Source organism: Dromaius novaehollandiae, chromosome 12 (assembly GCF_036370855.1).
Source record: "Dromaius novaehollandiae isolate bDroNov1 chromosome 12, bDroNov1.hap1, whole genome shotgun sequence".
Taxonomy (NCBI): domain Eukaryota; kingdom Metazoa; phylum Chordata; class Aves; order Casuariiformes; family Dromaiidae; genus Dromaius; species Dromaius novaehollandiae.
Genome location: NC_088109.1, coordinates 18,753,870 through 18,780,646, shown reverse-complemented (window position 1 = coordinate 18,780,646; position 26,777 = coordinate 18,753,870). Strand labels below are relative to the sequence as shown.

Genomic DNA, 26,777 nt, shown 5'->3' with positions numbered 1-26,777 from the left:
ACTGATAGGGATGTGGGGAATTTGTGGGTATGGACAGGGACAGTGAACACAGCTGTAGTTCAGAAGGGAATCAACCTGCTCTGAACACTGGCCAGGGGAGAGTTTCTTCCCTACCCAGACATCTTGCAGTTTACGTTTTCTCATTTTATCCTTTTTCGTTCCAGAAGCAGGAAAGGAAACAAGAAATCGTTACAGGAAACACATTAAAAGAAGTACTGGGCTTCAGGAGTGGTGAGGGAGACTCAGACTGGGCACTAGGGTAAGCTTTGTAACTGCAAGGATATTTGAGAATGGAAGTAGGTTGCCTCTGGAGGGCATGAACCTCCATTGCTGGAGGAGTCTAAGAACGGGTAAGAGATCTTCTGGGAAGGGTTCAGCTATAAAAGATTCTGCCTCAGAGCAAAGGGATGAGCTGGACAACATTCCAGCTCGATTCTCTGAGATTTATGTTTCTAATAAAAAAGGAGAGAGCTGTGGACAGAGCTCACATACTGAATTACAGTGTTTTGATGTGCTCTCTGAGTGCGAGCTCAGTACAGGGCGTCTGTACTTGCGCGGATCGCATTTGCGGCTCTTTTGCACGAATGTTTGCAGCTGTGAGTGGACTGAGGAGGAGCAGGGAGGAAAGCCAAAATGCCATCTGGCCCTGGCAGTGTTTTTTATTGCCCTGTTGTCCCGAAAAGAGTGATTCAGTCGTGGAACTCCTTGCCACTGGAAGCTGGGGAAGCTAAACCATGAACGGGATCAAAAGGAATTACACAAATCTGTGGAAAAACAGGCCCATGAATGACTTACAAATGATGGTTCAGACACAATCTCGGGCTCAAGTTTTCTAGAAACTGGAGGACCGTGGGGAGGAACAAGCCATACCTGTCCTGTTGTCCAGGCTCTTTCCCTAAGCCTGGTACTGCCTACTGTTTCTACTCAGTTTCTTTTTAGAGCCAGACAAAACCTTAAAAGCCTCCGCAGTGGGGAAAGGACTAAAGGAAGAAAAAAAACCATGTGAAACAGACTGATTACGGGGGACACCAAGTGGGGGAGGAGAGGAAAACAAAAACAAAAAGAGAAAAAAAAGGAAGTGGGGAGGGCTACATGATCCCTAGTGTAAAACTAGGGAATGGCAGGAATTCCTACCCTAAAGCTCTCCCAAGCCAAGAGCGGAGCAGAGAGGGGAACTGAATACTCCCTTTTCTATCCTGTTGATGTTAGGCAAGGAGTCGCAGGTGGTATGTGATGGCATTCAGAGGGCAAAGCTCAGGTCAGCAGTGCTCTGTTTCCTACTTTTGCCTCTATTTTGCAAGAAAAGGGATCTTGGAGGAGAAAGCACAGGCAGGACTTTACAGACTCAAGAGAGCTGCTAGAAGCAGCATTGTGCAGTAGGACAGTCTCTACCTCCTGATGCTGTGATGTATACCAAAGGCTTGGTTTCTATGCAAAATCCTAGCAGTCATGCAGAGCCACAGTTAAGTCACTGTAAGCATGGTTGAGGCATTATTCACTCAGCAGCCTGAGTGATTATTTTAATTGAAAAAAATAGATGTTTATTTGAAATAAACTCCCCTTTGTCAACTATGCTTACATAAAAGAGATATTTTCTTTTATATTTAAATAGAAAACATTGAATATTCAGTCTGAGAATAGTTGTTTACCACAAATAACTATTTCTTTGATATTAATTTTGACTTCAAGTATTTACATTTGCTTGCTTTTCCTCCCTCAAACTCCCCACCCCACCCCACCCTGGATTTACTTATATTTCCCAGGGAATATACATGCTTTAGAGTAATGTAAAACAAATGATGGATTGGGTGCATTTGCAATGGCCTTTGAAAACTATCCCAGTGCCCAAAGACTGCTCAGTTTTATTTCTCCAAGTGTTCTGTGCTTACTGCTGCAACATGTCATCTACACAGCCAGGAAGTTGTACAAGATATACAAGATCCAAGCCAACAGGATAAAATCCAAGTGATCTTTTAGCCAGCTTGTGAAACGAATTGCATTTTGTGACCCAGAACTCAAGAAATAAATGTTAGCTGAGTGGTCAAACACAGATGGTCCATATGAAGTTTTCTCTGCAGCTTCTAATCTGACACATGAAATGTTTTACATCATTTTAAAATATATCAGGGTTTTGAGCACTAGATTATTTAAGGAAGCACATATTGTTACAACAGAATGAAACCTGTGAAGAGCTTGGTTTTAGAGGGCAGTGAGGCTTTAAGCAGCTTTCAGGTTTTGTGCTGTGCAGTTGTTGAGATAATATTCCAGCCTAATCTATGGATGTGCCAGCAGTGAGAGATTCTGAAACCACAGATTGTAAGAGGTCTTCATACTAAGCAGATTTTACAAACTTGAAGATGCTGGTCTTCAGATTCGTGAAGGCAGGAGGTGACTGCTAGTCCTTTTGCAAACTCAGGTCTACAGTTAAGGATCAAGGTGTTCAAGGTAAAACCAGGGATGTGTGTCAGGCTCTTGCTGGTAGTGGTGCTGAGTCAATACCAGAAAGTGAACTTGTGTGGACAGGACTCTCCAAAGGAAAAAAGGGGCTTATGTCACGTTGTACCTGATCACCTCTGGCCTGCTCTTTTGAGTATATGTAACTTCTGCTGGAGACGAAGATTCCTGATTTTTGGAAAGCACTGAATGTGTACTTCCATGAAATGGGAGTGCATCTTTTAATGGTGGCACACTGGGCATCCTCAGTCATAAGTCATTCTGAAAGCTTCAGTTACTCTAAAGCCTAAAGTACTAAACTCTGAAGGAGGTGGGAATCTTTCCTTTGACTTCAGCAGATGCCTCTCACAAGTATGCAACAGTTTTTAGGTTATGAAATAGCCTAGGGTCAGAATTACATTTTCTCTCTAGTGTGGTACTGAAAGAAGAATAGCTGAATAACTTGTATTTGGTATTTTCACTCACTGATTACAGTTCCTCAAGATATTCTTACAATCACGCATTCTTCCAGCTCTGGCAGTAAAAAGTAGCTGAAGTTTGGTGAACAGCTGGAGTGAAAGGGATGTGGGAGGTATGTAAAATTTAGGTAGATGAGAGAGTCTCCTGGTGAGTATACAAAGAGGGAAAACACACAGAGTTCTTGAAGCTCAAGGGCATCACCCTCCCTGAGAGAGGATTTCAAAATAATGCATACTTTGGTTATTTGGTTTCTAGGGCTCAGGACAGAATTATATCCTAGTTCAAAGTCTTTTGCTGTTGGACTAAGCTTTCATAACATAGTCCAGAAAGCAGAATGGTCCTATTTGGCAGTCACCTTCGGAGGAGAACCTGGGGCCTGTTGGTTTTTTTAATCGCACGAGGGATCCCAAGGGCTGCCCTTGCCATTCCTAGCAATGTTATATGAACTGCTGAAATCTGAGGGTGCAGTGGAATAGCACCATCTGGATAAAACAGGGTCATTTCACCAAATTCTTACCCAGGCTGCTACTCTCCTCTGTCTCATGGCTTTCTTTACAATACAGTAAGATGGACAGCCCACAGGAGACTGATGCTAATTCAGAGTGAGCCTAGCTACTACTTCTCAGCTTTGCCAAGACAACCATCTCTGCTGTGGAGAGACAGCCAAGGTGGGAATTTCTTCTTTCTTTGCTTGATCAAAGCAGTCAAATTACATTCTTTTGGAACATTGCATATTAGCATAGCATTACATCACTTTTCACATAACTACTTCAACCATTCATTATCCATTGAAACAGGAACCTGGCAATGCTTTCTGAATTCAAGTTTTTTTGGATCCGTTGTTGTATTTGTTGTTGGTCCAGAAAAAGGCAGCTTTCATCTGGCCTTTCCCTGAGTTGGTGCTTTTCCTTTAAAACAAAAAGTTTTATTTAATATTTAAACAATTATTTAAGTAGCAAACAGATGCATCCTCTGCTCTTGTCAAACTTCAGGAGGCTGGATTTCTCTGGCTTTGCTTATTGCCTTGAGCTCAGCAGATAACACAAATTAATGGCCTGTAAGAGCACCCAGCAAGGTGTATCCTGAGGAGTAGATGGACAGCATCTGGATTTCTTCATGGTCCTTCACTTGGAAACATTACTTAGAAGTATGTTGTGACTCTAATGCAGCAAATATGTTTACTACTTTGCATGTACTACATCCCCAAGGAAAGGATCTTCTATGGGCTCTTGTCTAGTGTCAAAAGTTGCTGACTTTTCCTGCAGGAACATTAATCTGTGTGTTTATTAGCCCAATAAAGGGCTGTCATTTGATGTCCCAACCCAACCTACCAGTAATTGCAATCAGCAGGATTCCTACACTGTGCATCAGGAATGGTTCATGAACTCGTTTCTGTAACTCCCCAGAAATCATGAGATCAGCTCACACAGTTGAGGCAGAAACGTCAAACCGCAACTAAATAGCGAGTGGGTTTTTGTTGGTGGTGGTGGGAGGGTTGTTTTGTTTTTTAACCTGGTTTCCAAAGGAACGGATTTCTGTAATCAGACTGTTGGTCAGACTCTGCATCTGAATATGCTGCTAGGTTTCGTTCAGATTTGGCAGACAGGTAGAAATGTCAGCAGTATCAAGCTAAGCAACTGAGGAAAGGGGAGAGAGATGAAATTTGTGCTCCTACTCAAGAAAAAAGCTGCCATGTAATCTCAAGTGAATTATTAGACCCCACAGAATACTAACAGGAGAGACCGCTCCCGCTATAGGAGGTGCTCTGATTTGGCTTTGTGTATTGTTAACCAGAGAGGAGCCCAACCCTGAGCCATGGAGCCAAGGGAAACAAGGCTTTGCAGCTTCTGTTGCTTATAGATTTGCTTCTTAAATGCTTTTATAACCTCACCTTCAGGTCTGTGTGTCAGCTCTTATTCAAAACATACAAAGATGTTTTTTTCCATTAAACGTTGTGTAACTGTCCTGGGAGATATGTTTCCAGTATTTTCTTTACTCATAGTTCTTAAACACAGAAAGGAAAAGGAACTTGAGGGCGGAGGGCACAGAAGCTTTCTTGCAGCAGATAGGATGGCGATCGGAGAACGTCAGGTGTGCGATAGAGGCTTGTATATAAACAAAACACGAACTTATCATATGGATATGACATGGCGTGATGTCTCTGTGATCCCAGAACTCTGGCTGGAACATATGCTTTCAATATCAAGGTTTTGGCCCATTCTCTGAACACTGATAAAACAGTGAGCTTCTGCCAGATGTCAGGCTCATTGCATGGCAGGAAACACACGGAGGCCTGTTTTTCACCTCTGTGGTTTCAGTAGACCGTCCTTACCAACCACATGCCTATCATTGCTGGGAAAAGATGTTGGAGCTGAACCACACTTTCAGGTTGAAAGCTCTCCTTCAGCTCTGCACAAGCATTTGTTTGCTAAATGTAAAAGAAGATTCCTATATGAAGGAAAAATACCATATAGACTTTAGGTAGCATCACCTAACACAATGAGGACAATGGTTCTGATGTTCTCTTCATACTTTTCTGTTCTCTTCATACTTTTCTGCTGGCAAATATTTCATAGGTCATTCATGGCTGCTAAAGGTGAGAAGCAATTCTGATCAAGTTCTGGTATTCATTCCTCCATCTCTCTCTTCAGTGGACTTGCTTATCAGAGCACCTCATGCCCTTGATCTTTCTTTATGAAGGAGAAAATTACTATTTTTACTATTTTCTAAATGGGAAGAGTGAGGCAGAGAGAACTAAATCTGTTGAAATGAGTTAGGAGAGAAAGAGGCACACAATGCAATTCTCAAAATTCTCCCCAGATGTTCAGCTCCCCTTGGCACCAGACATGAAAGAAATTCCTATAAGTCTTCTATCCGAATCTTTGCAAGCCCAAATCCCTCAAATGTCTAGCATTAAATCATCCACTCATGCTTACAGAAGGAATATGAAGCATCGCAGGGAACTGATCCTTCTTCAGCAACAAAAACTGCGTTTAATTGCTGGCCTTTTCTTCTCTCGTGTGGTGCATTCTAGAGAGAGTTTGCTGGTTTGAACTGGGCATATTTCAGCTGCCCAAATCTTTGAGGAACACACTCAAGCTGTTCTGCATCAGAAATACAGAAAAAATATATATACTTTGTGTGCGCGTGTATGTGTGTGTATATATTATATATGTATGCGTATAAAAAATACTTATAATATAAAGAAGAAATGAGAGAGCTGCTGAGATTTCCTGATCCTCCTCCAAAGGAGGATTATGTCTGTTAGTAGTGGCCCATGAAAGCATTTGAAGTGCAAGTGGCAGGTTCTCCTCAAAACTTATAGGTGGCAAATGAATACTTGTAAATTCTGAGACTTTTTTTTTTTTTTTAACTTGTTTAATCTTTCCAGTAAACTCCCTCCCACCAGGCGTTCAGCTGGAACTGCTTACTTAAATTAATTTTGCTAAAAACAGGAACTGAGCCTTAAAACCATTATTAATAAACAGTTTATTTTTTAGTTAGGTATCCAATGTAAATTATAAATTATTGTCCATTTAATTAAAGACACCCACCTTTCCAGCTGCTTCTCTAATCAGCCTAATCCAAAGCACACAAATCCGATGGGTGCTTTTCCAGTAACATCAGGGACTTTGGTGCAGGAACAGCATTTCCAGAGCTCCTCCTTTGTCACCCTGGGTGTTCCTGGGCCCCTGTTAGAGCTCATTTGCAGAGGTCCTGAGTCTCATGCTCTAGCCTCTGAGGACTCTGCCTTTTAACCAGCAGGCTGTCCAAGGTTGGGGCTGCCATGCCTGACCAGCATGGTGGGCCCAGGTCTTCTCTTTATATTTTTTCCTTATTATTCTTGAATTTAAGAGTGTTGCTTCTTAGGACTTGTGAGAAAATCATGTAGCTTAGCCATAGTCACTCAAGAGCAGCAGACCATGTAACCAGCAACTCAGTGACCCTTCAAGCTAAGCCTATGTACAAGATCACTTACTATGAAGTGCAGCGGGATGCTTTGGGCAGCTAGTTGGAGAGAGGAACCTGCTGGAGATTATTATCCGTAACAAACAAACAAAAAAACCTTCACTTTTGTTCCTTTTTGCAGTTGGTGTCTATGAGCCTCCTGAGTTCAGGGGCAATCAAATGAGTTCATGGAAAGCAATTCCACTGAGGGCAATGAAATACAAAGACACCATCCTGGCTCCAGAATTCATGGGTGAAGTTTGTTATAGAGACTTCAGGAAAAATGAGACAGGGAAAAGAAAATAGAGGTAACTGGGTATGGATGGACTGGTAAAATTTCACCTACCTCCAATGTGACCTGCAAAGGAGAAAAGTCGGTTAATTTTCTTCTGTGCTGATGTGCCAAAAACGTGCATTTTCTTCCCTGAAGCTCACCTTTAATTGACTTCTGTTCCCAGTCCTCATGTAACTCTAGTGCTACCTGTGAAGTCATTTGAATGGGGATAAGAAAGAGCCTGAAATGTCTGTAGATAGGACAAAACAGAGCACATCAATAATATAGCTATCTAGATGATCATATGACCAGCCAGCTCCCTCTGCGATCTGTTCTAGCTTTGGCCAGACAGAATCAAGGAAGCAGTCTGGGATTTGCCTTGATTCTTGATTTGTGCATGTGTGTTGGGCAGGTAGAAAAGGGGATGAAATGAAAGCATAGAATAGCAGGGCTGCAAGGCGAAAGAACAAAAAGGCCTGAAAGTATTGCTGGAGGGGAGTATCTTGTTCTGAAATGTCTTTTTAAGCATCTGAGCCATCTCTACTGACCAAGTATCTGCACTTTAGTGAATGGATCATCTGCACAGTGACATCAGCACTGATTTGCCATTAGATGACACTTCTCAGAAAGGGAAATGTAATCTATTGGATTACTTTTCTGAGCCATTTAGGGGAAAGCACAGAGAGGAAAGCTTTGCAAGGCCATAGTTTGTTTTCACTTATTGCATCCTTTAAAAGAACACTTAGCCATCTGGTCAGACAAGTCTTTGTAATGCTAAGGTTCAAAACCGAAAGCAACAGCCCAGCAGAAGTGTGCTGGATCTATGTGGTGTATCGGTAAGTGAGATTTGTGTGGCAAATTGAGGGTTACAGTAAATCTAAATTACTACAAGAATCCATAAGGGCTTGCGTGTTGGCTCTTTCAGTCATTTTCTCACCTTCTCAGTTTTTAACGTTGCTAACTATTGTGCTCGGCCAAGTTGATTTGTTTGTTTATTCTTTATGAACCCTATGAAAAGGAAACCTTTTCAGGCTGGAGAAAGCTGGCAGAGAAGGAGGACTCTCTCCAACCCGTCGGAGGTGGCTCACCTCCCTGCCAGCCTCCCGGGCAGAGGATTTTCCGGTCGGCAGCCCTGTCCGACTCGGGTGCTGGCCGACCCCGGGGCCTGTTCTCAGGAGGCAGGATCACTAACGAAGCCTGAGGGACTGTGTTTAAGGGTGCTGTTTGGGACTCGCTTTGCAGAATGGCTCCTTTCATGCACTGCAGCAGGGCTGGAGCTGACGCCACTTGGCCAAATCGGGGCCGGTGTTTGGATTTGGCTTCATTTTCTGCTACGGGCCTCCTGGCATGTCACAGAGCAAATCCAAGCATGCCACTATGTTCACTGAGGCAGCAAACTCAAGGGAGGGGGGAGAAAACTCCCCGCTTCTGCAGTTCATGGTGTTCTTCTAAACTATTTATAAATAGGTCTACTGCAGCCAGTGTTTGCATTTGGACTGCTTCACTGTTCTCATTTTCAAGGCTTCTCTTAGATCTGAAAGTAAAGGTCGGGTTGACTCCCCTTATTTGAAATAAAGATGGGAAATAAGTTAACCCTATAGCCAGGTGACTCAGGGCAGCAATTCCCATGAAGACAAGCGGTCCTTTCTCTCGCATGCCGCAACGGGGACAGAGCTCGGACCTCCTCTCCTTTCCCTCCCCTCTTCATTAGCTGATGACGGTTTTAATTTCCTGCATCCTTTTAAAGAGGTCCCCATGCACGTCATCTGGGATTCACAAAGTACAGCGGTCTGGTGAGCCGTACGGATCACACACTTCTGGCCTGCGCTTGCCAGAAGCCCAGGATAAATTTTCAGCTGAGTTCAAACTTCTCCAGTCTGCAGAGGAATAATATATGGCTCCATTTCCCCCAGAAAAACTTTCCCCAGAAAATAACAATGTATTTTTGTGAAGGATTATTTTTTGCTGATTGAGAGGTGTTTGGGGTTGACAGGCATCTGATCTCACGTTAAGCCTTAAATTGTAGTAAATCCTGTATTTATTTATTTTTTTTACTTCAACACACTAGGACATTATCCTGCTTTTAACGCTTTCAGTACTGACTTTAGCTGAGTGCTGTATGCTGATAATATCTACCATCACTGGTGAAGGAACAGTACCAAATCACCAATTTCATATATGAAACAAGCAAAACTCTAGATGGGATTATGTGGCTGTAGGTTACTGAAAAATAGAGGTTTCTAGGTCTTCTGAACATGGGGAACGTGTGTCGTGGGTACGTTACAAACCCAAACAAAGAAGATTCACAAGACTCTGAGTACTGTTTTATTGCCTTTTTAAGGTTTTGAATAGAAATACTTATATGAAAGAAGGTGCATTACTCCAAGTGGTCTTATTTCTGCTATTGCTAACGCTATGTCATGGAGAACCAAAAGGACTGTAAACTCTCTGCTCTGCATGAACTATGAATTACGGCTGGGGATGAATGTCGTAACGTTAAGTCCTGACCACAGAGGCAGATTCTCGCTTTCAGAGAGGGGTCTGGGCCATAAGGCTAGAGGTCTGTTCAGCAGTACAGCTAGCTCATTCACATTTTTTGCTGATCACATGTTTTTTCACCCAATGATTATGTGCACAAGTGTAATTTCTTCTAGTGCAGAGGCACTAAAAATTCATTACTGCTGTTATCTTTGGATATGCTCAACTGTTCTCCGTCCTGAACATGCCAGAGGCTCCCAGGGATGGTTTCAACGCAGAGCTGTTACTCTGGCAAATAACTATTTATTCTCTGTTTAGAAATCTAATTTTCTCCCCTCATTTGTTGTGGTAACAACTGCATGGCATTCTTCTCATAGTATTCCTTTATGAATTTTCCTGCGTTTTGCACTCTCATAATCTCTGCAATTATCTTTGGTATAGCAACTATTATTGCACCAGCTGTAATTCTTGCAATAGGTGATCCTAATGAGCATTGCTAGGTGTCTTGTGAAATTCCAGCACTGTAAGTATGGACCCCACCAGAGCTTTTATTACTGACTTTTACTAATTTGTTTGGATATGCGCAGGAAGGCTTTGATGTGATTTACCTCAAATACTATAGCAAAGTGAATTGCCAAAATGATTTACCTCTGAACTGTGATCTTTTATCTAGAAAAGTGCAGTTTATGGCAAGTGTTTTGGGCTGGGTTTCTGCACAGCGTGTTTTTTCAATTGCTTAGTGCCTGAGTTCACTGTCACAGATTTTAATCCCATACATGACTGAAAAAAGCAAACTTATAAAGCCCTACTGATGAGAACTAGCTCTGTATTTCAAGAATCTTTTTAATTATGATAAAATCAGTTAATTATTTTGATGTGTTGTGATTTCAAAACTAATTTTTTGTAGATTTGTTCTAGTTATAGAGACTGGCCATAAATATATTCATAGAGACCTTAAAAGTTGAATTTGCTTTTATGTTTCTTCTATGTACATTGATTAAATGTCACACACTAAACGATTCCCATACCCATTAACATATGATTTGCCCACTAGTAATTATTTTGTCATCCTTATTTCCTCAGGCTATTTTCAACTTTAAGCCACAGTTAATCCATGACCCTAGTGCTTTTGTCTCCAGGTCTGAATTATATAAGTATTATGGAACAAGGATTGAAGTGAACTTCTCTTGGCTCTATTTTACAATTACAGTCAGCTGATTGGCTTTTCTATTTCCACTAACTGAAATAATAGAGTAAATTTAGCTCCTTTATGAAAGATCATAAGACTTTTTTGCAGCATGGCAAGGCCAAATAAGAAATATTTCTAAGGGAGAAGTGAAAATGTAGGAAAATAGCAACCGTCTGCTTTTCTGGGTGTTTGGGATTCCTGCCAGTTGGACACAAAGACAACTGAGGAAGGAACATACCCCGCACTCTGCAGTGGCCACTGCAATCGTAATTGAATAAAATCTGCTGACAGCGAAGAAAGCACTTTGGTCATGGAGCTGAAATGGAAAAGTAGTGCCTTTGAAGGACTTGTTTTGTAGTGTGCATCCCCTCAAAATCTTTCTCACTCCATGAGACCATCCAAAAAGCAGAACATCTGCTGAACATCAGGTTTCCTTTGGGATGCAGGAGTAGAGCATCGTATAGCGTGGCCATTTCTCTAGCGGACTGGGCAGTTTGCTGTTGCTGCCCTTGCAGACAAGCCATCTGATTCTCATTTGAAATGGTATCTCTGAGCTGCTTTCATTCAGTCACTCAGTTTCATGAAAGGTTATAATCAAAAGGCCAGGCTTCTGGAAGATTTTGGCTCCCTTATGTGATACTGACTTCCAAGTGGCATATAAATAAGAGGTCACTTTTCCCAAAGAGAGTATTGCCCCACCTTCAGTGCTGTGGGAAATCTGCCTTGCAGCTCCATGGCTGCATTTGCGGGGGGGGAACGACATTGCTGACAGGCTGAGTCAGTGGCCCAAATTCTCCTCCCTTTATCCATATAACCACATGAAAGCTACTGCCTCCTATCCACAGAGTGTGCATGAATAATTTGCTTGGCATGGGACTGGAACTAGCTAGCTTTTGTAGGCTCCATATGTCCCTTGCCTTGGAGCTTTTCAAATGATACAAAACTCTGGTTCTGTGACTGAAATGAGAAAAGCCTGGGCAATGGCTTGAGAAGCACTTGGAAGTGACCCAAAGCTCATGAAAGGACTCTGGCTTCAACGGATGTTAACCCAATCCATAAGGGACTTAAGAGTTGCATTCAAACCCTATGGAGATCCTGGAATGACCCCTGCAGTCTGCAGGGAGATTGGTTTTTTGAACCAATGCAGGGGAGTCCTCATTTCCAAACACTTCAGAAACATTGGATTCTTTAGCTGTTCTTCTGAAACTATGCTCAAGAAATATGTGTGTGCGCACATACTGCCCATCCCTCTCCTCCTCTTTGCACTGAGTATTTCTGGTGGAGGAGAGTTCAGTAGCGGAAGCGTAAACCTTCTGTTTACATCTATGAACAAGATAAGGTACAAATTGCTGCAATACAAACTTCCTTGCTCTGGCCCTCCACTGACCTCAGCTATAAACTACAAGGAAAATCCTTTCTCACAGTTGCAGGAGACTCGAGTATCTAGGGCAAAGCCTCACGCAGCAAAAGTGCTTGTAAAGTCTTCGATGTGAATTTTTGCTGCTGCCATGCCGAACGTACTTTCTCCAGAGCGAGGGGACTTCATTGCTATGGCATAAGGGCCAGAGCTGATACACTGTTAGACCCACTCTTGCAGGGTACTCGAGGCACTTTCAGCTGTAGAATGAGCTTGGTTGCATTTGTGCCTGTTTCCTGATATCAAGAAATGAGTTGCAGGCACTTTGGCTAAAGTACTGGGATAGAGAAGTGCACACTTTTCAAACATTTCAGGAGAAAAATGGATAACTGACAGCATACAGCTATGTCACTGTATCCCACGCTCATGTCTTTGTCCTGGAAGCTCTTTTCTGGGTCAAATGAATTGGTTGCAAAATATGTCAGATTCTGCCAAGTGAACGCAAGTATAATTAGATTAAAAAGCTACTCATGCCTTGTCTATTTTTTTCAGATTTTTAGATGCAGAAAGAGACAGATCTGTCAATAAGATGGTTTCTATTGACACAAGCTGGTTTCTGCGCACAGGAACCTGAATCTCTGGTAACATGGACAGGTGATAGGTGGCCTGAAAGGAGAGGGCTGGGATATGAGAAAAGTTGTAAGGAATGGGACAGAAAGGGAAAGGGAGTTCTGCCTTTAAAAGCTGCAGTCACAGCTCTGAGCACCGAAAGGTCTCAGCCCTTTCTGCCAAAAGCTAATGGACCCTGACAGTCCTAGTCCCGCTGCACAGAAATGGCATCAAAACCGTGGGCTTTTTATCATCAGAACTTGTTAATCTGGGATTTCAACAGCCATATCTGTTTTGGGATGCTTAGTAAAAGCTTCTGGTATCAAATCGAGTCAAATGGTGAGGTGAGCTTTTCAGCATGAGTGCTGCATTTGCACAGGGGCAGGTGATGATGACGACTGCATTTCCCCAGGCCAAGGCGGGACTTGGACCCCTCTCTCCTCGGAGTAGCTCCGCAGCGAGGCGTGACCCTGGCATGGCTCGCCTAGAGGCAGATCCCTGGAAGGAGGACCGGTGCTCTGGTGAAGCACTGCCGTAAGTTCATCATGTCAGAAAATTGCTGACTCCTGGCTCGGGGGACTCTTCTCCATTCATAGTGGTGTGCAAGAAAATTGTATGCGGTTAATTAGATACTGCTACCCTAAACCATGTGGTCTCGTGTGTGTGTACCCAGGGCTACAGAGTTATATTCTCACTGCTCAGAGGGGTTAAATAATTCACAGAACCAAACGGAATAAGCAGAGTTTTGTTTTAATGAGCCCAATGTCCATACTACACATCACTTCTCTGGAGGGTGCCCTTTCTGCTCTCATGGAGTTTGGTTCAGTCATGGGTGTCGGGAGATGCGAGCATGGTCGCAAGTTACGATGCATCTAGTGGTCTCAGCCCAGGGCCAGCATCTCTCTGTCCTGGTGCTGCTCGAGCACAAACGACCACCTTGTTGGTAGATGAAATGCCTCCGACTTGGACGGTTCTCAGTTGTGAATGTGGACTTTGAGCTGTGAAGAGCACTACAAGCAGAAAGGTGCTATGAAAACTGCACAGAGAAACAACGTTGTGGCTATGAACAAGTTCACCCTCTCCCTAAACCAAGAGCTACTCTTAAGTGGGCAGCTAGTGTGGAGTAACGCATTAACTGAGTGTGATGAGGCAGGGGAACTCCAATAGAGGCTTCATTTTCAGTCCTGGGTTAGTACTGCAGCTAGCACAAAGTGGTCCTGGTCCCTCAGTAGGCTCTGGTGTTTCCAAGCAATGCCAATTAGGTCAACAAATCCGTTAATTTTGCAGTGATTTCCAAGTCATGCTGCTTCTCTTTAAAACTTTCTGGATGAAAATGTTAGGGGTATTTAAGAATTAGGCTGGTAAAATAGGGGGAGAAAATCCAGAAACAGATGGCTTACAAAATTGAGCCTGGTTGCTGTTACCAACATTCAGTAATGTTATTTATATTCTAGTGTCTACACAAAGTAGAGAGGCCTGAAAATATGACATGTTTATCCCAATATACTTGGAATTCAGGACAGGAAACTACCTCCTTAGCAGAGCTGCTGTATTTCCAGGCACCCAAGCTGTGCTACCCACTTGCCCATCTCCTTGGGGCTGCCATAGGCCTGCAGGTTAGGAGGAGCTTTGCCTAGGGCCGCGGTTATCAGGAAAGCCCAAATGGCCCAAATCCTCTAATTGTGTTTGGATAAAGCTTCTGGCCAGGAAAGAAAAGTCATGTCCTCAGACTGGGTATATGGGAGCTCTGGTCCTGGTGTCTTCAAATTCAGCCCCTGCTCTTGTATCTAACAGTGTCATACTCCATATTACAAAACGATCACACTTCATTTAAGAAGGAAGTGGGAATATGAAGACAATATCTATGTTACTGGCAGGTTGTTCCAAAACCCTGCTTTCTCTGATAGTTCGAAACCTTATTTTCACTCTCAGCTTAAATTTGCTCATGGCCAATTTATACCCATTTGTTCTTGGGTCAGCAAGAACACATTTTTCACTAATTCTGTTGACCGTGCTGCTTGCTCCTCCTGATGTCCTTATGGAGAGCAATCTTATCTCAGCTCATCCTCCCTTGCAATCAAAAGAGAAAATAAGCCTTGGTTTAGAAGTTTTGGGAATTTTGAGGACTGATCCATGTTTTCATGTGCTTAGTTGACAAAATTAGCTGCTTACTCCACTGAATGAAAACAGATAAAAGGAAATACCTCCCTGTGCAATGAATAATTCATGAGTGAAAGAAAGCACTGTGGGATATAGTTGGGAAGAAAACGGCCTCATGTTAGTCTACATGTATCAATCTGCTACCCTATAAAGTTAAAGGAAGAGAGTCACGCTAGCAGTCCTCTCTTCAGGAAAAGAGGAGAGCAGAAGGAAAACAGCCTGAGTGTAAGTGCAGTTCGCTTTACCGGTTGTCATTTCAAGTAATTAAAACTGATGATCCTCACAAACATTTGCCTCTGAAGAAACAGTCTGTTACAAACGTAAACTCTCAAGATGCTTCTAGGCATGCCACAACTGTCTCCTAGAAATTGTTCTCAGCGCATCTGGCGCCTTATCTTTGTAGCCAAGCCATACAATAGCTTTAAAAGAAGACCATTTCTAACAGGCTTTAGCTTCAGCACTGCAGATTCCCTCGGAAATAACAACTAACTCTGAAACTGTCAGCCTTGTCTGTGTGAATGCTCTACTTTCTATCAGGATCCAAAATGCCCAGCTGTGGTTCCTTGGGGAGATCTCAGTCTGGTATGGTTTGCCAAGGGACTGAAGGAGTTACAGCCAGAAGCTGGAGATGCTGTGTACTACCAAACACGGATTTACATTCCGTTAATTCTCTCGATGGCGGCCCAGGCCGAGTGGCACGACACGAATGTGGTTGTGTAGGCTGCGGCCAATTCCCGTCGTCTGTGTAACTCTCCCTGCACCTGCTGGGGGAATGCACCGATCCAAGGTTTGCTCATACTGAACCTCTGCCATCAAAAGAAAGGTGTTCAGTAACCGAGAAGGCAGGAAGACGTGGAGCAGGGATGGATGATGGAAACAGCTGGGAAGGAGAGGACAACTCTGCTTCAGCTCTGCAGATCACCCAGAGTTTGCGCGCCTTGGTTGCATCCTGCTCGTTCTGAACCTGTTTCTTAACATCTCACCTAGACACCAACGTTTATGAAACACTGAATTCCTCCTGGTGAGTGTCCCGTTTTGGTTGCACAAGCGGAGCTCGACAGTGAAGTTAAGTTACAAAGCCAAGGCTTCAGACACCTGACAGCAAAGCAAAGATGCAGGCACAAATCTGCAGCAACAGCTCCTGTGTTAGCTGTGCCGGCTGCTTGGGCTGTGCCATAGCAATCATGAGAAACAAGCAGCTTGTTGCAGATGGTACATTTGAAAAGAGAACGCGCTTACCCCTCACTCACCCAGGGCAAATGTGACATAGTTGGGGAGAGACCAAATCTCTTTTTAGATTTGCATCACATGTTTATACGCCGACTTTCCACTGCCTGAGCATCCCTGATCCATTCCTTGCCAATGCTGCTCTCAGAGGAAATGAGGAAACTGGATGCAAGAGCGCAAAAGCATGTGGAGGAGGAGACATCCTTCCCCAGCATGCCCCGCAGTCAGCAAGTTAGAGACTTGCTGGAAGCTGCATCTGGACCATCACATTTAAGCAGCTTGTCTGTTATTCCTTTAGCATCTGGGGAAGGAGTACTGCCTCACTGTTCGGTCTGGTGTACGCTTTGGCTGTAGTAATTAAGTGATGCCAGTAGTTGCACAGTGTGATGGAGGTACCATTAGATTATTTCCTCCCTCCTTCCCTGCCCCAGACAATCTGTGGCCTCAGCTACCTAGGGAGCATTTTAAAATACTCTGATTTACTGTGATGAAACTTGGGGAGCAGAGCCATTTTTTTTTTTTTTTAAGTTAGAAATGGTTTTTTCAAGCCACTGCATCCTGGTAATGAAATTCCATATATGTGCTTGTCAGGTGGACATTAATAAGCATGATGTGCTGCTGTAAAATACCCCCTAGAAACTACACAGATGTCCTGATTCTGCACGTCACCGAGTTGGTGGAAGTTTTGCTAACGAATTTTGACAGGCCTAATTCAGTTTCTAAAACATTCACCTTTTTTAGCTATTAACAATTTTGGATGGTTTTCCAACTACTACAGACTGTCTACCACTATACAAACATAACAACACCGTCATAAAGATTTCCCCCAGGGAGATGTCTTTTCTTTTAGCTGGCTGCTCTGTGACATCCTTAGTGAAATCAAACAGTTTAGGGTAAAAGTGCTTGGTATCTGTAAAGATGCCTAGCTTTTTTCCTACTCTATTAGAGGTTTCTATTTTATCTCTGGAGGCAATCTACCATTTAGGGGAAGAATGAAAACAATCCTCCTAAAATAGAGTTTTACAGTTTAATGATCCTTGCGCTGACATATCACTTTATACATGTAGGCTACAGGGAGACTCGAGTGGGAGGCTGGGGCTGGTCACAGGGTCAGGGCTCCACAACTCCAGTCTTTCACCAAATCGGCCATCTCAGTTTCCTCTTTGTAAGGCGATGGTGATACCTTGCAGAGCTGTTATGATAATTGGTTTATCTGAATAAAAGTACATGGCTCGAGGGGTAAAACTTTCTGTACCTGCAAAACTTCCAACATTCCCCAGTTGGTTTTTGGTGTGGGATTACAGAACATCTGCTCTGTTTAGTCCTCTTAGTGTTACTGCTAACGTTTTGCCAAAGGCAGCTGGAACTTAACATAGATGCACGTGTACATAATATCAAAAGTTAAAAGGAGTGCATTGATCTGTAGGGTGACAAATACAAAAGATAAACCAACATAATGTTTAGCTTGATGGCTTAATTTGCACAAAAATGGGAAGGTCCAGAATTAAGCATTTCTCGGCCACCTTAGGTCTTGCCCCAGATCACTGCTGGTACTCAAAGGGATAGAGGATGGGGTCTACATATGCTTGTCTGTCCGAAGGATCGGTGCAACATTGCAGGCATGTTATGCAAATCTGAGCACGCACTTTCTGCAAGGCAGATAAGAGAGGTGTACGCAAAAGAAGGAGTATGCAAACAGTCTGCAGCAGTGCTGGGAGCTGGGGAGGGGCTGAGCTGGAACCAGCCGAGTCTTCAGCCGAGGGCCTCCAGGGATCGTTATGTCCATCCATGCTGACCTGCTAAACCGGGAAGTCCCACGCATTCGCTGCGGCTACGTGGGCTTTGCTGTTCCTCCCACCCAGTCCCTAGTTTCTCCTCATGAAGCTGTCTTCCAGGCTCAAAGCTGTTTCTAAGGCAAAACAAGAGCCAGTTTCCTTGCACGTGAGGGGAGCAATATAAGGGACTTGTTTTCTTTTCCTCCTTCTCCTTCTGTTCCCAAATGTGGGTTCCCTACCCAGGCCAGAAGCAGGACAGTCTGTAAGGACAGGGTTATACTCATGTTTCCATTGCACGCAGATTCAACCCTGTGCAGAGGGCTGGCTCCCACGGGGGACACGATTCCCGCTGGAGAGCACTGGGTGGGAAGCCAGCCTCCTTGAACAGACTGACCCTGGACCAGGCTGAAGGACATTTAGGGTTTATTTGCCTGCATGACCTTGGACAAGTCACTTCAGTGCACATGTCTCAGACCACCAGGACAGGACGGAGAGTCGAACCCTGCCCTCGCTTTGCAGCATCCGGGCGCATCATTTAACATCATCTTGTGTCTGTGAAATGCAGGGTGCAATGTGGACCTGCAGAAGCAAGCTGCAACCATAGTGATAAAAGCACTGTGCTGGTATTGCTGTGAAATGCAGGTACTACTCCCCAGCCCTCCGCGTTTCTGCGGATCAAACCCCAAAACGAGCAAGGGGTTCAGCCCTGGCTCCCTACGCAGGGCCCAATCTAGGGGCAAGAGAGAGTGGCAAGAACAGAGAACCCAACAGAGAAAGCAGAAGCTTAGATAGCTGCTGTAGGGAAGTTAAACTATACATTTACATCCTTTTAACCATGATCAAAAGAGCTGGCTTGGCATGAAAAAGGAGAGAAGTTTGAAAACTAAGTATATACCAAGAACACGCAAGTCTCAGCCCCTCCAAACAAATGGGAAAGGCTTAAAACAACAGCCCTGATGCTAGAAAATATCCTTTAGAGGGAACCCTTTTGGTGAGCAGAACAGTCTCCTGAATTCAGGGAAAGGGAGCACAAGAGCCGTATCTTTGTTAGCCGTAGGCAGAGAAGCAAGAGAGGCTGAGATCCGGCCAGCAACCAGTCAGCTGTTTGAAGGGAATGAAATCTTTCACTTTCTGACCGCACAGATTAGACGTGAGGAGAAAATATGTTTGCTGCCTTTGGTTATCTTGCGGCATTGGAGAGCAAGCATCAAAGGGAAGCGCTCTGCCTCCTGGGATAATCATTGGGCAAGCAAATGGATGCAGCAGATAAAGGGAGACAATGCTTACACAAAGCAGCGGAGCGGCAGAGAACAAAGATTAGCCACCGAGGATCACACTCACCTAGGAGAAAAAGGAAATGGGAAAGAGGGTGAAAAGCAATGCAAAACACTGCAGGAAACGTGGTCCCCTCGAGTGTATTCTTGCAGCATTGCATCCTGCGTGAAAGTCCGTACCGAAGTTTTGCTGTTGTGATCAAGCTCTCGTCTTGTAGTTTACAGAAGAGGCTTTTGCAGCTCAACGTCTGTAGTATTTATGCAGGCAAAATTCCCAATGTTTCAAGGGGATTTTTCCATGGGTAGGTATGGGCTCGTAGGGGTTATTTTTGACTGGGTGAGGACTTGGAGTCTGCACAGTTACCATACCGTAAGTATTAATAGATCCTTTCTAATAGGAAAGTTATTTGAATTTTAGATTGCAGCTTAGTTTCTCTAAGCTCTACATGATCTATTTACTCATGCTACAGCTTTCCTTCTGCACTTCCCAGTCTCTAGCTGTAAAGGTTCAAAATGCTGCACATTATATAACTTTTCTGCATATTAATGGAAATAGCATTTTAAATAGGTAACACCATGCTCCTGGAAGGACGGAATGTATTTAGTACTGTTTCAAAACCTGGCTTTGGTCTCAGGAACACTTCAGTCCACTCCCTGCTCTGCCTCATAAGCAAGACCTAATTAGTCCTTCCATGGGTCAGCTCCCCACTTCTAAAAGGAGGACAATCTGGGTTTTTTTTCCTACCCTCTTGATGGTATGTGCCAAGATTTCAGATCAGAGGGTGAGCCCGTGAGGATGCTTCTTCCCAAGACGGCCTCACCGTATTGAGCTCACCGCTGCCGAAAAGGAAAAAGACCAACTTGCAGCTGTGCTGATGCTGCTTCTCACTCTGTGCAGGTCTTAAGCTCGTTTGACCCCACCCCAGGAGCCAAATTAACTTGTTACCTAGCATGAAACTAACTGAGCAAAAAACCAAGAAGTCTGGTATCTTCTTTTCTGTGCCAGCGAGCTGAATGGAAGCGAGGCAGCTCCCAGGAGCACCGGACCCGGTGCAAGGCAAGGCAGCTCCCAGGAGCACCGGACCTGCTGCAGGGGATGCAGTGGGACACCAGGCTGGGACCGGCAGGCGCGGGGCCGGGAGTGAGCCAGCAGATCACCCACCGCTAACCGCTCTGCAGCCCTGGGTATGATGGTTTCACCGGAGGCGCTGCTGCAGCCCAGGTAAAACAGCAGACCTCTTTCCCACCCATCTCTCTGCTCAGAGGATGAGGAGATGAGTAAGGCTCCATGTCTTTCCCCCAGGTTCCTGGCAGGCCCAGTTTCACGTAAGCCTCTTCCCCTCCCATCTGACTCAGCTCTGATGCTATGCTCAGCTTTTCAGCCTCGTCTTTCCTCAGGCAACTCTGCTCACTTCTCTTCACTCCCACCGAATCCCTTGCTGACCGGCGGCTGGGTATTGCTCAACGCACCCGGGAGGCAGCGCCGGCTCTCCCTGGCACTCCCACCACGCCGCGTCCACCGCCACCTCAGCGGAGGGGGCCACATCCCAAGCTGAACTGCACCGCGGTCCTCGCCCTTGTGCAAGTTTTGGGAGCGCGTGGGGAAATCGTGGGGAGGCTGGAAGACTTCCAGCGCTCCAGCCATTTAAAGTGTGCTGCCGCCAGCCCAGCGCGGTGGCACCAAGGCTCAGGGAGCAGATATTACTCCTGCTATGAGTTAAGTCATTTATTTGATGGTGAGACAGAGAAGGCCCCGAGAACAGAATCTGAGCAAGAAAACAAGCCTGGAGGGAAGCCTCGGCTGCAATGTTTTGAGATTCCCCTTCTTGTTCATCCAGCAGCCCAAGGACCTCAGTGGCTCGATCAGGACACAGCTCAGTGTGGGAGAGGTGGGGACCCCACGCTCTTTCACGAAGAGCCAAGAAAGGCCACGTAAGCCAGGGGACTGCATGGCAGCCCCAGCAGACTTTCCAGATTGAAGTTATTTTAGAATAATTTGGTCTCACTCCTGTTCTGAGGATTCATTTTTTAATGCGTGTGCATGAGCAAGCAGCTAGCTGCTAGGACAGGGAGGCATTACCGTACAGGTCTTCTGCAGCACAGAAAGTAAATCTGGCACAAGTTCACTGATATACAGGTGAGCGCACGGAGATACACCCTAGGCTCACTCCTGCTAATCCCGGAGCTGGGGGACCTTTGGGCAGTGCTGGCTTTGCCCACGCTAATCGGAAAATTGGACACATGGTGTCCAATTGGACACAAACCCAACGCAGTTGCTGGAGCTGACCGCACGTGAGACAACTGAAGTCTGGATGCAGTCTGGCTTCGTTGAGCTGCTGAAGCCGAGACGGGTGAGTTATCTCATTACAGGCATCCTAGACTTTAATATAACGTGATTTGTAAGGTTAGGCACGATGTCACACAAACACCACGGAACCGGGAGATTATGGGACACTACACTGTGCCCTGAAGACGTGCTGCCTTGGGTCTCTGGCAACTCGGAGATTCCTGCTCCACGATCCGTTGTGCAAAACCGGTGCTGTGGGCCTGCCCAGAAGCCCCACTGAGCCAGCTGCAGAATTAAAAATGCATGGCTTTGCATGGGATAATTTGCTGATTTTGACTTTTATATTCATTGTATAAAATTAATAATCTACTATTAAAGACTGAGGTTTGTGGCTTGCAGGGCAATAGGAGGTGCTATTTTGTCTATAAGCATCGGGAGCCTGCAGACTGCTGGCACAATTTCATGCTCACACAAAATATTCTAGTGTACTCTGAACTGATTACTGTAAAGATTTTTCTTTCTGCAGAAAGTGATGATATTCCTGTTCTTTGTCTAAAGTTGAGTGGAGAAACTATGGAAGTTTGGAACTTTCTGTGGAAGTGCAACTGCAACTTTCAACCAGTTTCAGCTACTTTCTTTCCACTTGCTAGCAGCTTTAAATTTCACAGCATCTTTCCCCATTCGAAAAAAGAGCAGGTTGGTGGAAGGGTAGAAGGCCATGCTGAAGTACACTTAGCTTTAAAGGATGTCTTACAACTAAAAAGCAAATCTTTGGTAAGGAAGTGACTTTTTTTCCCTCCTTCCCCTCAGGGTGCCTGGAACTGCACAACGTAACCCTAAACAAAGTTGCTTTAAGTGCCTCCTATTTGAGGACCGCACAAGAAAACAAATGCTATAAAAAGTGTCACATGCGGGATTCTTCAAATGCTTGTACACTTGATGAACTACTTTCTTCGAGACTTTTTTTTTTAAGGGAAAAAAGAAACAATTATGTAAGAAGTGCTTTCTGCTCTCCTGCTGGCGAGCCAAAAAGCGGCTCTTTCCCCCCAGGAGCTGCCGGCCCCAGGCAGCAGCCCGCGCAGCTCGGCGTGTTTAAAGCCCCTTCGCAGCGAGCGGAGCAGGGCGCCGCCGGGCCGCGCCGCCCGCCCCGGCGAGGGCTTTTCTTGGCGAAAACCTGCGATTCCGGCGTTCCTCGGGAATGAAAGAAAGTGACATGTTGGAAAGGGGGGGGGGGGGGGGGGAGGAGGAAGGGCTGTCCCTGATCCTTCAGGGCGGGCTCTTTTCCCCCTGCTTGATCTATGGAGCCCGCCCCCTTAAATTGGCTCCCGGGAGCGCCCCGTCCACCAGCCCGACGGGGGGAGAGGCGGAAAGCGAGGGAGAGCAGGCGGCCGGGCGGCCGGCTCCCCCGTCCCGGCCCGTCGCTGCCGGCCCGTCCGCCCCCGCGCACCATGCGCGGCCCCCGGCGCCCCGCGCCCCGCTGCCCGCGCCCCCGCCGGCCCGCCCGCCCCTGACGCCGCCCGGCTCCAGCGCCTTCCCCCCGGCAGCGCACCGGGGGGCGGGGAGGGGGGAGAAAGGGGGCGAAAGAAGGGGAAAAGGGGAAGGGGGGAAGAAAAAGAAGGAAGAGGGGGAAGGCTGCTCTCCTCTGAGGACGGCGCGCAGCACCATGCAGCTTGCGCCGCTGGCGCTGGCACTAACCACGCTCTTCATCGACGGCTTGCGGGCGGGAGGCAGGCGGCAGCGGCTGCACCCCAGGCAAGGTAAGGGGGCGGCGGGGGCGCGGGGGCGCCGGGCCGGGGCTCGTCCTCCCTCCGCTCAGCGGGCATGTGCCTCTCTGCCCTCGCAGCGAAGCTGCTGGAGAAGCTCAGCGAGTACGAGATAGTGACTCCTACCCGGGTGGACGAGTTCGGCGAGCCCTTCCCCACCGATGTCCACTTCAGGAGGCGGCGGCGGAGCACCAGCGCGGCCCCCGACGCCTGGACGGCGGCGGCCGCCGCCTCCTCCAAGGCGCACTACCGGCTCTCCGCCTTCGGCCAGCAGTTCCTCTTCAACCTGACGGCCAGCTCGGCCTTCATCGCCCCGCTCTTCACCGTCAGCCTCCTGGGCGAGCCCGGCGCCGAGCAGCGGCGGCTGTACGCGGAGGCGGCGGACGCCGACGTGAAGCACTGCTTCTACCGGGGGCACGTCAACGCCCGCCCGCGGCACACGGCCGTCATCAGCCTCTGCTCCGGGATGGTGAGCCCCGGCCCCGGTCCCGGCCCGGCCCGGCCCAGCGGCGGCCCCGGCCCGGCGGCGGCGCGCCGGGGCGGAAGCGCGGAGGAGGAGGAGGAGGAGGAGGAGGAGCAGGGCGAGGGTGGGCAGAGGGACGGGGCCGGCCCCTTCCCCCGGCTGCCGCTGCGGGCCGGGCCGGGCCGGGCCGCGCTCTCCCCGCCCCTTCCCGCGTGGACGAGCCCGTCGGGCTGCGGCGCCGGGGGGGTCCCGGCCCGGCCCGCTCCGCCTCGGGGCAAAGCCGCCACCCAGCGGCACCCCGGCGGGGGGGTAACCGCGGAGAGGGACCCCCCACCCCGGGGCGCCGGCGAGGCCTGGGAAGGGGCGACCGGGGGGGTCCCCAGCAGCGCTGAGCCCTGGGGCTTCTCACCACCCTGGTGCCTTCTGCTCCAGGGGTGCTGGGACCACGCCGGAGGGGGTGAACAGAAGGTCCCGGTGCCGGCCCCAGACCCAGCCCAGGGCCTGCGGGAAGGGCATGAGCAGGGGCATGCCAGTGGTGCTGGCCTCAGCCCTTCCAGCTGCCCCGCGGCATTCCTGGAAGGGGTGCGGGGGGGCTCCCCATGGAGCGCATCCCATGGTGAGCACACCCCGTGGTCTCTGGCTGTGCGTTGCACCCAAAGCCTCTGCCAGGTCTCGGTGCTCCCCTGGGTGAGCGTGGTCGTGCCACCACCCGGCCCCTTCCCCGTGGGGCAGCACTGTGCTGGTGCTAGGCCCGAGCCTGGCTGCTGCGCGCGTGTATGGCGGGACAGGCCTTCCCCTCCCCTGCCCCCCAGATCTTAGCTTTCATAGTCACATGCAACTAGGGGTATTGGTGGCTTCTCATAAGCAGGGATATCACGGGCTGAGCACCCTCTGTGGTCCTTATGTGCTTGTTTAAGGCCTGTCTCAGGTAGAGCTGCTCTTACCCTGGGTATGAAAAGGAGTACAAAATGATGGGGCTGCGCTGAGGCCTCCAGCGTGCTGCAGCATCCCCTCAGCAGCGTGGGAATGGGGCCTGGCGGGTGTCCTCCTCTCAGGCTCCCTGTAACTTGCTTCACACGCGTTTCCGTGGGGTGGCTGCGGGGTAGAGCGCTGCCCACGTGGGTGCTGTGCCGCATTCGCAGGGGCTGGGCACTGGGAGGAAGCTTTGGAAATGCGCACGCCTCCCTTGGTAACACCCCTGTTTTGGGTAGTCCTGCTGTCTAGTTTGTCGTCACCCAAAGCTGACTGCCCGTCTGTCTCTCTTCCTTCTCAGCTAGGCACGTTCAAGTCTCACGATGGGGACTATTTCGTAGAGCCGCTGCTATCGCTTGAAGAACAGGAGTATGAAGAAGAGCACAATAAGCCACATCTAGTCTACCGACACCGGACACCTCACACCAACTCTTCAGGGGACAGGCAGACTTGTGATACTCCAGGTACTCGTTTTCTTACTTCCGTTAATGATTTGGCACTTAGGAAAGGGAGCGAATTTGCAGTAGGGTGTCACTAGGTTCACTCGAGGCAAAAGCAAGCGGGGACGTGATGTTGAGGGACTCCCCTAGAAATGGTACTGTGTGCGCTAGGAACAGGCTCTTTTGGTGGTAGTGCTGTCTTGGTGAGGGATGTGGTGTGCCTTTGCTTTCTGATAGCCACTTCTAAGGAAGTTGTGTTCAGGAAAAATGGTCCTGTTTCCGTTTCATCCCATAGGCTGGTGAAAGATCCTTTGGGCTCTCTTATCTTAAATATCTCACGAGTCTTTACACTTGCTTTCTATCTTCTCCTAATTATAATTCCTCAACGTCCTAATTTGATTTGCTGTTTGTCTGAAACTCCATTTCTGTCATCTTAATGGCATCGTTCTGTCCTGGTCTTTCTGTGCCTCCAGTCCTCCCCCAAATTTGACTGAGAGTTGCAATGGCTTGTTTCTGTCTAGTGGAAATAAGAAGGTACTAACGCCAACCCTGACAGTTCTCCCCTTTTTTAACCACTTTCCAGGGTTCATTTTCAAAGGCTTTTTTCATGGCCCTCCTTCCACTAGCGCTATCTCCCTGACCTCCTCGCTCCCTATTTCTAGTCCTTGCACATATGAAAGAGCGCAAGCCTTTTTATCTCCCCTTCATGTGTCTCGGTGAGCAATAGCCCTGCTCCTACTGCCCCTATTATCTGAAGTGGCCTCCTGCTGCTCTCTGCTTAGTTGACTTCCTAATTTTCACAACTAATCCTTTCCTTTGGCAGCAAATACCCAAGTTTTCTCTGAAGAAGCTTACTCCTTAGGTCTCCTGTTTCACCTGCTGTTTCGCCTTCCTCCTTTGGCCTGCAGCTAGATCTACAGGAGCTTTAGAGCCTAAACAGAGTAGACCTTGACTGGCTTCCTTTACAGAGGCTGAGAGCCGCTCTTGTGCTGCAAGCAGGTGGAGTTACTGAGGGAGTAAAGGTGCCACTTGAGGAGAAGCGCGGTGCAAACTGTAGACTGCATTTAACGCACGTGACTCGTTTGGCACCTGTGATGGTGGATCGCAGCTGTGCTGTTGAGCTGTCAGTCTGTTCAGTTTGCACCGACCGCGTGATGCGCTAAGTCAGAAGATGCTCTGATGCTCTGTGACCAGCCAGAGCAGATGCACTAGTGACGTGTGTTTTTTCTCCTAGAAGACGTGTGGATACATGTCCACATGCAAACGTACGTGCTGGGGGCCAATGGTACCTCTCACAAGGCTGTCATTGTTTGTTCTTCCAAGGGTTGCTGCTGGACTATGCCATTCTGGTTTCTCTCTTCCAGCTGTTTCTGCTCCCTTCTTTGAGATCAGATGCAGGAGACTCAGAACAGTTGGAAAGAAACATGGAATCTGGCACATTTCATCAGTAGCCCTTGGAGGAACGGAGCAGCAGATCACGGGACTCATTGAAGCAAAGGTAGCTGGGAGGGCTCTGACAATCATTTGTGGACTTTATGCTGTACAGTTGTAAGTCCCTTGTATTTCACCCTGTTATGTGCATCATAGTGTCCATTTAGGGTACTATTCTTCTGGATCACGATTCACAAGAATATTACTCTGTCCGCTG

General features: G+C 47.2%; 1 protein-coding gene and 1 long non-coding RNA gene across 6 annotated transcripts in view; one reads left to right on the top strand and one right to left on the bottom strand.

Annotated features, from left to right (window-relative positions):
* Positions 1–13,502: 13,502 nt before the first annotated feature.
* On the bottom strand, positions 13,503–23,496 carry LOC112989081 (uncharacterized). Its single transcript, XR_003260725.2, has 2 exons — positions 23,381–23,496; positions 13,503–19,271 (listed from the first exon to the last, which is right to left on the bottom strand). It is a non-coding gene; the product is annotated as an uncharacterized LOC112989081 (long non-coding RNA).
* ADAMTS9 (ADAM metallopeptidase with thrombospondin type 1 motif 9) overlaps positions 22,791–26,777 on the top strand; it is an 83,142-nt gene continuing 79,155 nt past the window's right edge. For 3 of the 5 annotated variants that reach the window (XR_003260722.2, XM_026109967.2, XM_064519141.1), the window contains exons 1-3: positions 22,791–23,248; positions 23,335–23,723; positions 24,991–25,153. Coding sequence is in view for 3 of the 5 variants with exons in the window: in XM_026109967.2 (XP_025965752.2) it covers positions 23,155–23,248; positions 23,335–23,723; positions 24,991–25,153 (646 nt within the window). In the remaining 2 variants the exon portion in view is untranslated. Of the gene's footprint in view, positions 23,249–23,334; positions 23,724–24,202; positions 24,334–24,990; positions 25,154–26,495; positions 26,628–26,777 lie in introns of those variants that run through there. The other 2 variants (XM_064519140.1, XM_064519142.1) reach the window with 2 other exon arrangements.